The 15,134-nt window shown below is 41.0% G+C and overlaps 1 protein-coding gene across 1 annotated transcript in view; it reads right to left on the minus strand.

The window, feature by feature from the left end:
- Positions 1–15,134, minus strand: part of LOC114652330 (uncharacterized) — a 161,152-nt gene that overhangs the window by 88,286 nt on the left and 57,732 nt on the right. The window contains exon 13 of the mRNA XM_028802674.2: positions 7,603–7,702. Coding sequence (XP_028658507.1) covers positions 7,603–7,702 — 100 coding nt within the window. The remainder of the gene's footprint in view (positions 1–7,602; positions 7,703–15,134) is intronic.

Raw genomic sequence — 15,134 nt, forward strand, 5'->3', positions numbered from 1 at the left:
TGTTCGATTTTTTTTAGCTTTGATGTCTGAGCAGCATGTTATACATCACCAGTGAAGGCCACCCCTCATCCTGATGAGAAGGCAGTGTGTCTGGAACCGGATGATGTTCTACGGACTTTGAGGAGAATTAATCCAAGGAAAGCTGCGGGACCAGACCAGATACCAGGTTGTGTACTCAAAGGATGTGCGGAGCAGCTGACACATGTCCTTACGGATATATTTAACATCTCTCTGTGTCAGGCTGTTGTGCCATCTTGCTTTAAAACCTCAGAAATCATCCCAGTTCCGAAAAAACCCATAGTCACAACCATGAATGACTATCGCCCTGTAGCCTTAACATCAATAGTGATGAAATGTTTCGAGAGGCTGATCAAGGACCACATTACTTCTGTCCTACCCTCCTCATTTGACCCACTCCAATTCGCCTTCCGCTCCAACCGTGCCACAGAGGATGCCATATCTATTGCACTCCATTTTTCATTGGAACATCTGGAGAATACAGACGCTATGGTCCGCATGCTGTTTGTTGATTTTAGTTCGGCTTTTAATACCATCATCCCTCAGAACTTGTTGAGCAAACTGGGCCCATTGGGACTGGGCATACCTCTGCAAAACTGGATATTGGACTTTCTAATGGATAGGCCACAGTACGTACGGGTAGGAAAGAATAAATCAGATAACATCTCCTTGAGCACAGGTTCTCCACAGGGGTGTGTTCTAAGTCCCCTCCTCTTCACGCTCATGACCCACAATTGTTGTGCCAAGTTCAGCACAAACCAAATTATTAACTATGTGGACGACACAACAGTGGTGGGTCTCATTCGAGGTGACGGGGAGGGGGATTACAGAGAGGAGGTGAAGTCATTTGTGGAATGGTGTGATAAAAACAATCTGATACTGAATGTCGAAAAAACAAAAGAACTGGTGATCGACTTCAGGAAGAAACAGCTGATACACATCCCAGTCTACATTAAGAACACTGCTGTGGAAACTGTGCAGTCTACTAAGTTCCTGGGAGTTAATGTGACGAACAACCTCACCTGGTCCCTGCACACCTCCTCCGTCATCAAGAAAGCTCACTAGCGCTTGATCTTTCTGCGGAGGCTAAAGAGGGCCCATCTCAGTAAGTCAGTCCTCACCACTTTTTACAGAGGGACCATAGAGAGCGTGCTAACCAGCAGCAGCTCTCTGTGGCAGGATAGCTGCAGCGCTTCGGACTGGAAAGCACTGAGGAAAGTGGTGAGGGCTGCGGAGAGGATCATTGGAGCCCCGTTGCCAAATGTACAAGATTTGGCAAAACAACGCTGTCTGGCCAGAGCTGTGCGGATTTCTAGAGACCCAACTTATCCTGCCTCTGAACTCTTTTCCCTCATGCCCTCAAGCAGAAGGTACCGCAGCCTGAAATGTAGAACTACCAGGTTTAAAAACAGTTTTTTTCCTACTGCCGTTCGTCTTTTAAATGAAGCATTCTAGTATTTTATTGTAGGCTGATTTTAACTATGTGTTTTTATTTATGTCTTGTGCATCGTATTTTCGTTCTGCAGCACATCTTGGATGTTCTGCTGAATGACAAATAAAATTGAATTGAATTGAATTGAATTATCTTGTTGTAGGATAAAGCGTTGTCCAGTGAGTTTGGTGGTACTTACTGGAACTTGAGCAGATCAGATGTTTCTATACATCTCATAATTCCTTGTGCCACTGCTGACAGCAGTTACAACATCAATGAAGAGAAGTGTGCCGGCACCTGTGGCAGCCATACATGCCCAAGCCATAACACTACCAGCACCATGTGTACCATAGATCAGGTGGTCTGCTTTGGATCTCAGGCAGTTCCTTTTCGTCTCCACACTTTGCTCTTGCCATCACTCTGATGCAGGTTCATGTTTGTCTTGTTTGTCCACAAGAACTTTTCCCAGAATTCTGCAGGCTCTTTTAATTCCTTATTCATCTTTTTGTGGCTCACTGGTGGTTTGCATCTTGCAGTGTGGCCTCTGTGTTTCTGTTCATGAAGCCTTCTGCTGATAGTCGTCTCTGACACACACACATCTGCCCCCTAAAGTCTGTTTCTGATCTGTCAGAGAGAGACATTTGGGGATATTTCTTTACCAGAGTGAGGATTCTTCTGTCATCGGCAGTGATGGCCTTCCTTGGCCTACCAGTCCCTTTGTGATTACTGAGCTAACTAGTGTGTCCTTCCTTCTTAATGATATCCCAGACAGTTGATTTAGGTCAAACTAATATTTTGCCGATGTCTTGATTGGTTTCATTCTTTGTTTGACTATCATTGGCATGGCTCTTATCTACATGTTGAACAGACTGTTCAGTTTTCCTTGGCAGCCAAGGTCCATTCTCTCTGGACCTGCTACTCCACAGGCAGGCACTATATATGCAGGTCCCCCCGCCTCCAGGTCTTTTGGAAGCAGACTCAAGTGTTTCTCCCTGTCTAGGATTTGAGGTAAGGTTTTGCTCTTTTATGAACCATCATGGAACATATAATCAGTGCTGTTTCATCATTTGGTATGTTATACATTTGAAATATGACATTTTGAGATCAAAATGCTTTCTTAAAAATATCTCTAACAACTGAAATATAGAAATTCACTGTAACGTAATGGCCTCACAGCTTGTGGCATTCGGCAGAAGGTCACACAATTGCTTATGATTATTTTTTCCTGTAAACCAGTCACAACAAAACTGAAATGAACAACTTTTTTAATAATGTTACTCAAGAGTTCTATTTTTACTGTTTCTACAAAGAAATACTTTGATGGCTTAAAGGATTACAGATATGAGGATAGGAGGTTTGAAGATCATGTAAAATCTCTTACAAAACTTGGTTTTCAAATCTATTACATGATCTTTTCCAGCCTGCTCATTAGGCAACTTTTTTGTTGCATAGTCTTAAGAAACTGTGCAACTCCATACATAACAAAGATTTGTTGATTTTAATTGGCCATGTTCTAGAAAAGGATTTGTTACGGAAAGGGATTAAAGAAACAATGAGTCAGAAGACATTAACCCTAAATCTCTGTTTCCTTTTCTGTAGTAAATACACTACCAGTCCAAAGTTTTAGTACACTTTTTCAGTTTTTATGGAGATACACGCAGTTTAATGTTTCATGAAATCAAGGCATAGAACAAATAAACAATCGCAAATAAAAAACTTGAACAAATAATTGCAAATAAAAAACTTAAGTCAAGGAGTTATTAAGTGTACAAACTTAGATTCACATTTTTGATTCATCAAAGTAGCCCCATTTTGCTGATATAACAGCCAAACTGTGGTAACCCTTGTTATTCAAAATGCCAGTCACTCTGGGCAAGTCACCAACTCTGCCTCCAGCAAAAGAACCCCAGACCATCACACTTGAACCTTCACTGGGGAACCATCACCATCATCAACTTGACGGCGTTCTAACACCCTGCGTGATGAACTGAAGATTTCAAATTCTGATTCATCAGTCCCTAAGTCTTTCTTCCAGTCTGCAGTAGTCCACAGTTGCTATTTCAAGGCCCTATTCTGTCCTTAAAGGAATGGCTTTCTTCCTGACACTCACCCTGTCAAACCTGCAGCACAAAGTCTCCTCTTCACAGTACAGACTGACACTCGGCTTTTGTCGACCTGCACTGTTACGCTGTGCTTGTAACTGTTGTGTTGTGAGGCGCCTGTGATCACACAAGCTGGTGACCCTCAGAAACTTGTTTACTGATTGGCTGGTGACTTTGGCTTTGCGAGATCTCTTCCTGTCAAGAGTCTCTTCTAGTTCCCAAGTGCCTTTGGATTGTGTAGGACACCACTGGCCTCACTGACACTTTTATATTTCTTGTAGTTTCTCTAAATGAAAGGCCTACACTTCTAAGGGTAATAATGCTCTGTCGAATTTCATTTTGTTAATTGCCGTTTTCTTGTCACTAGAATATTGTCCAAGTAGTACTTCAGAGGGTGTAGTGATGCAGTGCATTCCAACTCTGCTTTAAGACAGAGGGTTTTAAGTAATCAGCACAAGTTGAGACACCTGTGCAAATTGTTTACTTACAAGGCTTCATTTCCTTTAACTGCTGCAGAACATCTGTGGGTTGTAACCTGTTAGTTGTTCCCTGAGGGAGGCCCATTTGTAATACAGTGATCCCTCGCTATATCGCACTTCGACTTTCGTGGCTTCACTCCATCGTGGATTTTAAATGTAAGCATATCTAAATATATATCATGGATTTTTTGCTGGTTCGCGGATTTCTGCGGACAATAGGTCTTTTAATTTATGGTGCATGCTTCCTCAGTTGGTTTGCCCAGTTGATTTCATACAAGGGACGCTATTGGCACATGGCTGAGAAGCTACCCAACCACAGCACGTATTATGTATTAAATAAAACTCCTCAATGATATACGATATGCTTCCCACGCTGTGCTTCACATACTTGAAAGCCCGAACAGCACATATTGATTTTTGATTGTTTGCTTTTCTCTGTCTCTCACTCTCTCTGACATTCTCTGCTCCTGACGGAGGGGGTGTGAGCAGAGGGGCTGTTTGCACACTGGCCTAGAGGATACATATGCTCCTCTAAAAAATGCTGAAAGACTACCTTCATATTGCTCCCTTCCTTGCAGCTGCTTTGTCCAGCGGTGCTTCGCATACTTGGAAGCCCGAACAGCCCTATTGATTTTTGATTGTTTGCTTTTCTCTCTCTCTCTGACATTCTCTGCTCCTGACGCGCACTCCTTTGAAGAGGAAGATATGTTTGCATTCTTTTAATTGTGAGACGGAACTGTCATCTCTTGTCATGGAGCACAGTTTAAACTTTTGACTAAAGGGTGTTATTTCATGTCTAGAGGGCTCTAATAATGTTAAACGTATTTAGAAGGCCGTAAACAGGTTTTCTATGCTCTAACTGCGAAAATATTCGATTTATAAATAAAGAATCCTACTTCGTGGAAATTCATTTATCGCGGTAGAGTCTGGAACGGATTAACCGTGATAAACGAGGGTTTACTGTATTTTGGTATTTCCTTTTTTTTTCAGGTTTTGCTAACCTAAACTCTACATTTAAACCTGTGGCTGTTTACTGTTTAAGTCTTTGCATCATTTTAGGTCATTCATTGCATTTCATCTGATTAAATTTGAAGAAAAACTGAGGTGTTCTAAAACTGACCTGTAGTGTACTTGAAATACATAAATTATTCTAATGAATAATTGGTTATTACACCTACTGGCCTATTTTTCTTTCTATTAAACCAGAGGCTTTGTTATATACAGGTAGTCCCCAAGTTACGGACATCCGACATATGACTTACGAACGGTGCCGCAGGTGGTCCATCTGTCTAGGGGACGCAATGCAGGCTCCTCAGTAACTGTCGCTCCATCATCTTCGGCCTGGGGACGCTGCAAGCGGTGGCTGGAGGGGGCGATTTCGCTGCTCACGCAGTGTAGTGTCCCTCGGGCAGCTCGGGTTGATGAATGGGGCAGTGGGAGCCGCACTCCATTCATTCTCAGTGGGCGGCTGGGTGCGTGGCAAGCGCTCGTGTGCAGGACCGAGGCTTGATGGAGCAAAGGGGGCTGCTTTGCGGCCCACCCACCACGCCGCCGCAGCTACTGCTCCTGACTGGACGGAAGCTGGATGGGGCAGAGGAGGGCGTTTCACGGCTGGTGATGCTGCAAGCGGTGATCCGGTATGGGCTGAACGGAAGCCATTGAGGGTGAATGGGGCGGTGGGTGGCAGCATTGTAGTGTGCCTGGGGTGGCTGCCTGTTGAATGGGGGGCGGTGGTGGGCGATTCACTATCCGCCTTTGGCCGTACCGTGTTCGCTCTTGGTGGGCTGACGCTGCAGCCAGCATACTGTATGCAAGTGGAGGTCTCTGTGTTGGGCAGGTGGTGAATCGCCCCTCGCTGCCCCCATTCATTCTCAATAGCAAGCCTGCTTGTACTGTTACGTACATAGAAGGAAGTTGTCTCTCAAGGGATGCCTTCCTGCTGTGATATTGTGTACAGTGCTGTGCAGAAGAGCTCATCTTAACCTTTTGTCTTCACCCTTCAACAATGTCTCTGAAACACAAATTTGATGCAAGTACTGGTGACACATAAAGAGGAGAAAAACCATCACCATGGAAAATAAAGTAGAAATAATAAAAAGGCCAGAGAGAGGTGAAACTCCATCATTCATTGGCAGAGCACTTGGTTACAGTCGGTCAACAATAGCATTTATTAAAATAATGTACCTGTTCCGACTTACATACAAATTAAACTGAAGAACAAAACTACTGTACCTATCTTGTACGTAACCCGGGGACTGCCTGTAGTTCAAAAGCATAACAACTCCTAAACTGCAAGTAAAATTGATCTTAAATAATTTGGTCTTATTTATTTATAGGTGAAAACATGAATCATTCACTGAAAGGTATTTTAGGTATGACACTCAGCTACAAAGTAGTATTGATTCAGTATTCAGCAGGACCTGGCCATTTGTCTGTCCCATGTTCACAGTACAGCAGGGGGGTCAAACTCAAAGCCCGGGATGGATTATAAACATGGACCTTTCTAAAGTGGCCAGCTTCATCAATATTAAAAACTAATGCAGCCCACACTGTCCAGCTTTTTGAGGACCTCCTTAAACATGCATTTCATACAAGATTATAATTGTATATAGTTACATTTACACCTGACCCTAAAATGTGTCTTCAGGGTCTGCCTGCATTTATCTGAGCAGTACAGCACACTGCAGCTACTAACCTGGAGTCAGAATGGAAGCTGGCTGTATGATCAAACAAGAAAAAGTGACAAAGAAAGTGACATGACATACTTTCATAAAGAACTTAAGGACTTTGGGAAGATGCTAAAGATCGGACAGTCTAATTAAGGAAATGGTAGTTCAGCATCACAAGTGCCTCCGTTGCCACACTGTTTACTTTTTAAAGCTGCACGGGTGTCAGGGCTAGCCACTCAGCAACTTTCAGTTGAAGCCTTCATCTACGTAATCTTAGTGAGTCAGAGGCAATCAGCAGTGCACTACCAAGAAGGCCAGGTGAATAATGAGGCACACCCAATGGCTCACTTCAACTACCCTGCGACTTGCCCAGATGTTATCTTTAGTTGTAGCGGTGGGTCCTAAGTGCATGAGAGCTGACAACTAATGAATGCTCACACAGAAGTACAATGTATATAATGCAGTGACAAAGAATAAGAAAAGCGCAGGTGTTTTGGACTTCACAAACAGAAGAGAAGCTCGTCTGTCTGATGTCTCTTTTTTACGTACCACAGCAGAATAGGGGAAAAAAAAGGCAGAGATTGCATTTGAACTTGTCATACCATCAGCCCTTAATACAGCACTGGCGTCATCAGATAGCATGTTATTGGCTGCCAATGAGCACAACTGTGCTTAAAAGTCGTCATGCAGTTGCTAAATTTGACTTATATAGCAATTTTCAGTCCTGTAAATTAAAGTGATCCGGTGACGAGACCAAAAAAGCAGTCAGCAAGTCTGAGATACCCGACAATTAAAAGTCATGGACTGTGACATCGGCTTTTAATCAACAATACAGACTAAAAAAACAGTCAAGTCAAATCTAGAAATGTATTAAACAAAAGCAGCGTTTCTAAGATACTCACCCATTCCTGTTCCAGCAGGCGCAATTTCTCTTGCAAAAATTTCTAAAGCTTGCTTTTGATGATGATGAACGGCTAACCACACCACGGCTTCACGAGGTCCCTGCAGATAAGGTGTTTTAATGAATGGATTTCAAACTGTGCCGAGTAACATACAACCTCCATAGAAAACTGTCTGCAGTGCCGTGTACTTAATAGATACAAGAAACATACTGTACAAAAACAATATTACTGTAATTCTAAAGCGGATTGTTTTCATAGCATACAAAATTCCATTTAACACTACCGTAAAAATACTGTGCAAGAATAATAATAATAATAATAATTCATTACATTTATATAGCGCTTTTCTCAATACTCAAAGCGCTATCCACACAGGGAGGAACCGGGAAGTGAACCCACAATCTTCCACATTCATATGTCATAAAAAACATATTTTTGATAGGTGGTATAACGGTACAGTGATTAGCCAACAGCTATTTATTTAAAATCATGGCTCAGTCGCTGCTTGGGTGGATTTTACATGTTCTCCCTTTACTTGTATGGGAGTTTTCCTCCCACACCACCAATACATTCATGTATGGCTAAAGGATATGTTCGCATTTTTCAACTTGATGTTATTTCTTCATAAAATGGTATGTATGCATTTGCCACACAAACTGTGTTCCAAAGTCCAGTATTTTCAATAAATTAAAAATATATATATCTCGCCTGTATTAGCGCTTTACATTGGAATTAACGGGCACAAAGCACCACCGGAAAACAAAAGATTTAAGACGTACTGAATACGTCCATTTTTCAAGCCATGACAGTTATTGAGTACTGATCCGTGTTTTGTGATTACACACACATTGTTAAATAGCTTATAAGTGTCATTCAGCCATTCTAAAACAGGGGTCTCCAACATTTTTTCCGCTGAGAGCTACTTTTACAAAATGAAAATGGCCGAGAGCTCCGTGTGTTTTCTAACGTTTATTCCCATAGCTTATTTCAACCCAAATAAACTGAATAAGCTTGTTTTGCCTGAACATTTACAAAATGTTGGTGTCCACAACTCATATTTTGCATTAAAACATCACAAAAAAATACTTAGTTCACCTGCAAGTGCATTTTGTATGTCTGTATTCATTTTCTAGTGTATCTCACACTATGGAATTAAAACATGAATGCTGTCAAAACAAAACAATGCAATTCCAAATACACAGATCTGACTTCTTCATTTTGTCACATGTCACTGTTTCACTTTATTCAGATGTTCAGTTGCATGTGTGATGTGTTGTTTAGTTAGTCAGATGACTGGCACTGAGGTGTATGGTGGAGTGGAGCCACTTAGGTTCACTCTTATGGAGTCTTTTCAATGTTCGTCTCTCAGTCTTGTTCTGAACTTTGATTTCATGACATTCGTGTCAGACTCACAGAGGTATGGAGACCCAAACAAAGCAGACATTTTCAGAGCTGCTTGGTGAAGATTCTTCTAGTTATCTGGCTCTACTAAGCTCCAGAAATGCTGAGAATGCTGTTGAGACTTTAACTGCACATTATTTTGAAGGTTTACTAATACATAATACTAGCCATGTGCGCCCAACTACATTGTGCGTGTTAAAGTTGTCTGTGAAGGGCTGCCAGTCGTGAACTGGGCCCTTCGTCGCACAGCATTATGATTTTTTATAAGGGAAACAAAATTACAAAAGAAAACCCTTGGACATTGATTCGATAGGAACGGCCTACTCGGAATCACTGTCCGAATAGTAATTATGTGGTGGTGTAGGATCATTTCTGCTTCTCTCCGTTCACAGTCCGTCTCGTTTTCACGACGCTGTCGTTTCCTCTCATGATCTCTTCTCAACCTTTCTCCAATCTCGCAGGTTGCTTTGTGGCAATCCAAAGAGTAAGGAAATACACACGGAGCAATGGTTATAAAAGGGGGACACATAGGTATCCAGGCTCTTTAAAGCATAAATAGGGATCACTTCACTGACATGTGAGCAAGCTACGGTACAACTGTGAGACACGCAGCACTCGCCGGCTACAACGTAACAATAACAATTTCCAGAACGTGATGTTACGTTGTCATTCATTTTACCCACTGTCTTTCTTTTATTCATATGTTACGTAGGCACGTGCCTTTTATCTTCGGCAATCTCATTCTCTAACCAGGCCTCAGGAGCTAACCAGCGTAACACTGTCCACCACCCCTTTCGTTATTCCGGCACATTGTTGACATCCGTGAGTAACAACAACGTACTAAACTGGAAGGTGGTCTACGTACGCATGGAATTCATGGACAAACAAAGATCAAGATCCAAATGAAGATTATATATAAAGATTAGTTAATTTAAAGCACAACAATTTGTTTAGTTTGAATGTCTGTGTTTTGAGGTGTGACTGGAGTACTACAGACTTCAGTAGTATAAACCTGGAGGAGATTCTTAATGCAATGCCTATGTTTTAGCTGTCTCTCTACTGCCATCTAGTGCTTCTTCTTCTAATTAATTTGCGGACAAACAAAGATCAAGATCCAAATGAAGATTATATATAGAGATATAAAATCCAACTTCTCTCTGTATGTATGTCTGTCCGCTTTCACGAGAGAACTACTTCACGGATTTAGATCGGGTTTTTTTCTAGAATTTGCTTGAACATTCCAGTTGATTTTGCGACTTCTCTCATTTTGCTATGTATCATAGTTCACTTGCGGTACGATTTATCTGTGCGAATCCGAGAAACACGCGGTGGGCCGAGGGGAGGGCGGGCTTTCTCCTCACTCACTTACCAGCTTCGGGGCATGTTCCTTAACTCCACTTAGCTAACGAACGAGAGAACAATTGAATTCAACTTTGTTTGATATTTAAAATAAAGTGTTACTTAGGTCTTGATGAGTTTGAGTCCGGATATTCTCTTAAATGTAGGCCACATTGAAAAGAAAGATTGAAATTCAGATTGTGGATTGTGATTTTGTGTTAAAAGGATCGTGATATGATTTTTTGGAAAGATCGCCCACCCCTAATTTGACTAATCAAGTTTTCAAATTTAGGATTCATTAACCCTTTGGCGAGCTACTTGGAAGGGGGTTTCGAGCTGCCGATGCCTCGCAAGCGACGTGTTGGAGATCCCTGTCCTAAAAGAAAAACAGCTGTGTGTGATACCAGAGCTCTTGTCATCTTCTGTAATAACCTTTGATTTCCCCCAGGGTGGAGGTTTCCTCTCAAACAACAAAAGAAGAATAAAGTGTTTGTGTGGTCAGTTTTGTTTGGATTTACTTCCATATTTATGTGAGAACTCACGAAACCAAATAGAAAACGTATCCTTACCACAAGAAAAATGGTGCCAGAAATATTTCTTCCAGTTTCCTTTTGTTATCATAAACATGCGACAGAAGCATTTTCTTTTAGCGAAATTCGGAGAGGACACTTTTGGTAAGTTTTAGGCTTTCATTTTCCTGTGGTGCTTCATACACAAGAAACATAAGAAATGTGACAAACCGCAGGAGCCATTCAGTCCATCAAGCCTGTTTGTTTAGCCAATAGATAAGCTGTCCCAATATCTCATCCAGATTTTTCAAGGTTGTCAAGGTTCCTGCTTTAACTCCATGTTTCGCTGGTTTCCTTCCGAGTCCCCCAACCCTTTGCATAAAGAAGTGATTCCTAGCTTTAGTTTTAAATGCACTTCTCCTTAATTTCCATTGATGTCCTTGAGTACGTGATTCACCCTTAAGACAAAAGTACCCCATTGCCTTCATTGTAAAGTGCCAGGGTGGGCAGGATATTTTTTAAAATTGGTAGAAAATGCTGTACTTTGGAACACATTTTTGTGTGGCAAATGCATATACACCATGTTTGTAAAGAAATAACTTGAAAAGTACCAAGCTTATCATTTGACAGTAACTCTAAAGTAGCAGGTATCAGTGTGTGTGGTGTAGGTGTGTGCCCCATGATGAACTGGCACCCCATCTAGAGTTGGTTACAACCTTGTGTTTATTTCCATGGTGTTAGGCTAAACATAACCATAAACCAGATTCAAAAGGTGGATGGGAAAATGAATGGAAAATGTGGAAGGAAAAGCCTTCATTCGTTTTATTTTAAGAAAATCTCCAGAGTTAAAATACTTTCAAAGCCTTTCTCAGTGAGCACTAATTAATGTTTCTTGCAGGCAGCTATTTATTTTATTTTCTAAAGCCACTTTTTACCAGTAGAGGGTTAGAGAAAGCACAAAAAGCCACTCAGCTTCAGGAAGTGAACACATTTGTGAAATCAGGTGAATCATACAGCATGCAGATTGCAGAAATCTAAATGAAATGTTCTCTTTAATAATTATACAGTCGTGGGCAAAAGTAGGTTTACAGTTGTGAGTACACAAAACACAGAGTTTATTCTTGTATTATTATCTATTTATTAATGATTTTATTATTTATTTGTCTTGTTCTTATTATTATTGTTAAAGTTTCCTTGAGTATATCAAATAGACTACAAGAATGTGTAAATAATGAAGGCTGGCAATTTGAGCTCTTACGAGATTGCACGTTAAGTGCATTTTGCCATTCTTTTGAGTTAATAAAGTTATTGTAATAATCATAACCTGCATGTCCTTTTCCATACAAACAACTGTAAACTACTTTTGCCCACCCCAGTATAATAATCCCTTTACATAATATAAATTAAACACTTTGGTTACATTCCTCACATTAGTCTCCCCAATGTCGACGCATTAGGAATGGTCTGTTAAAAACTCGGCAATTTCACATATAAAGCCCTTTTTTCCTTTACAAAAACGTAAATGAATTTAGATTGATGGGAGGGCTAGTCATCTGTTTATATATCAAGATGATGTTTTCAGTGACCTTCTGTGTACCTCTGATGTATTGTTAGTCAGATTCACATCCTGTTTCCAAAGAGGACGTCTTGTATGGTTTAACATTACTGGCATAATTTAGGTCCAAGAAAAAGGCAGAAAGCTCTGCAGTGCTATTTGGGCTTCACAGAATTTCAAAAATATGTGGGAAAAAGCAGCCGAATGTAAGACACCTACTTGAAAGCATCCTCTTTGTACAGCGTATTTCTTGAAAATAATAAATAAGAAGTAACTACACATCTTACTAGTACTCTTTACTATTAGCAAGAACATGCTTCTGTCATGGGCTCCATCCCTGATCTTTGTTTTCTGTATTTTACCTTTTTAGGTTGTTATTTTTGATGACTCTTTTGCAATATTTTTATATGTAAATGCGGGTAAGCCCTTGTTTCGCTGTATCAAAAGATTATTATTTAGTCCTTCCTGGTTTTTCACATCTTTTCTAGTGTTTTGGCTCTGGCATAAGAGCTCCTTGTCTCTTGGTTCAGACCTTTGGCCTGATCTTTTACTTACATTTCTATTGCTCATTTTCACTTTCTTTTTGCTGTCTTTTGCAAGTTAATATAGTCTTTTTTAATGTAAAAAAAAAAAACAATTAGCAAAGCTCAGTACCCATTTAAAGCTCCATCCATCCATCCATCCATTATCCAACCCGCTATATCCTAACTACAGGGTCACCGGGGTCTGCTGAAGCCAATCCCAGCCAACACAGGGCGCAAGGCAGGAATAAATCCCCGGGCAGGGCACCAGCCCACTGCACACACACATACCCATACACCAAGCACACACCTGGGACAATTTAGGATAACCAATGCACCTAACCCGCATGTCTTTGGACTGTGGGAGGAAACCCACACAGACACGGGGAGAACATGCAAACTCCATGCAGGGTGAACCTAGGAAGCGAACCCGCGTCTCCTAACTGCATGGCAGCAGCGCTACCACTGCAGCCCCATTTAAAGCTCCTTTCTGAATATTCATACTGTAAATAACTTACGCCTGTCAAATGCAGAGCAATTGTTAAAATGCTTGTTTCCATAAATCACAGTCCAGATTTTTCCTAAAATGGTGTGCATAAAGGGAAAGCATCACCGATATTTTGCTTTGCAGCCTACATGGTGTTATGTTTATCCCTAGAAAAAATACGCCAAAAATGTTGAATTTTTCTTAACAAAAAAATGTTACTACGTGTAGCAGAAACATCAACATGTCAAAGATGTCAACATAAATATAGTGGAGAAGGTCTGTCTAGTGTCCACTGCTGTACTGATGCAGATTCGTCCTTTGTGTTTTTAGACAGTCACCAACACACAGCCTGAGGTTGAAACTGGAACAGTAGCAGTGTGTTTCTTTGCACACTTTTCTTATAATATTTTTTCTGTTGCTTGTGTATAAGAGGATAGAATGTCAGTGCCTGATCCACACAATCGGCACGACCCTTATGTTATTGTTGGCAACCGTGGTGCAAGGATTAGTGACTTCCATGTTTCCCCCGACACGAACATTGACAGTTGCTGAATTGTGAACACTGCTGAGGGGGCTAACTTCTTTCTCGTCCTTCCACTTGATCACAATCATATCATGGTGTCATACAGTGTGTACATGCATCAATTTCACTATTCACGTCTATGTCTGATGACCAATTCATGTTGTCGTCACTAGCACTGGATTGGAGCAATGGTGCAGTTTCAGTTGTTGCTAAAACTGACTTTAAAGCTTTTCCTTTACACGCCACTGAGGCTCTGTCTCAATCATAAATATTGATAAATTGCCATAAAGTGGCAAAATGCAAGGTAATATTCCTAATCTCTTTGTAGCGTGATGTTATTTTATCTGCTAGATGGCAACAGAATACTGTCCCGAGCATTATTCAGGCTTAACATTTTACAATGGATTGTAGCAACTTAACCTAAGAGACACTCAGGATTAAACATTTTTAATTAGAATTCCGAGTCTGAGAGACGCTCTGGGCTAATCCAGGATAAGGCCAAGGAAGTTAATTGGGTTCTTAATTAAAGTTTTTTTTTGTTGTTGTTATTCTTGTAATAGATATACATATACTGATTATAAACTGATTAGAAAGGCCTGCCTTATTATAGAAGAGCCCGTAGACTTGCTACAGGCACCAGAAGAGTATAACAGCAAAATTTGAGCCCATTATGAGTAATGCTGCCCATCCTGTCCATGATGCATCTTCCTTGTGCTAAGGGGTGCTACTCTTTCACTGTTGTGCCCATCAGCCTTGACAGTTATAACAGACCAAGGGTATGCCTTATACACAGTTCAGGGTCTTGCACGTACTTAACAGTTACACATATTCTGTTTTGCACTATGACTTTATGTTCAATATGGCAGCTGCAGCAAATAAATCTTCCCCCCGGGATTTATAACTATCTCTGTCTGTCAGTTTACCTGTCTAGATCATTTTTAACTGTACTTTCCCATTTTCCTTCCGAAATCCTTTGAAAAATGAGGCCTGAGGCAGACGTCCTGCCAAGGTTAACAGAACTAGAATTCCCTAGTGATGGTAGTACTGGATATTTAAGGCAAGCTAAGACATGGCTCACACAAAGTGAAGAAAATACGGGGAGTCAGTTTCAAAGACAAAACATGTTCTGTGGGTATGTTCTGGAGGTTAGACAAATGCCAGTGACGGAAATGAAGGAGTCACACTTTAGATAGATAGA

This window comes from Erpetoichthys calabaricus, chromosome 5 (genome assembly GCF_900747795.2).
Source record: "Erpetoichthys calabaricus chromosome 5, fErpCal1.3, whole genome shotgun sequence".
Taxonomy (NCBI): domain Eukaryota; kingdom Metazoa; phylum Chordata; class Cladistia; order Polypteriformes; family Polypteridae; genus Erpetoichthys; species Erpetoichthys calabaricus.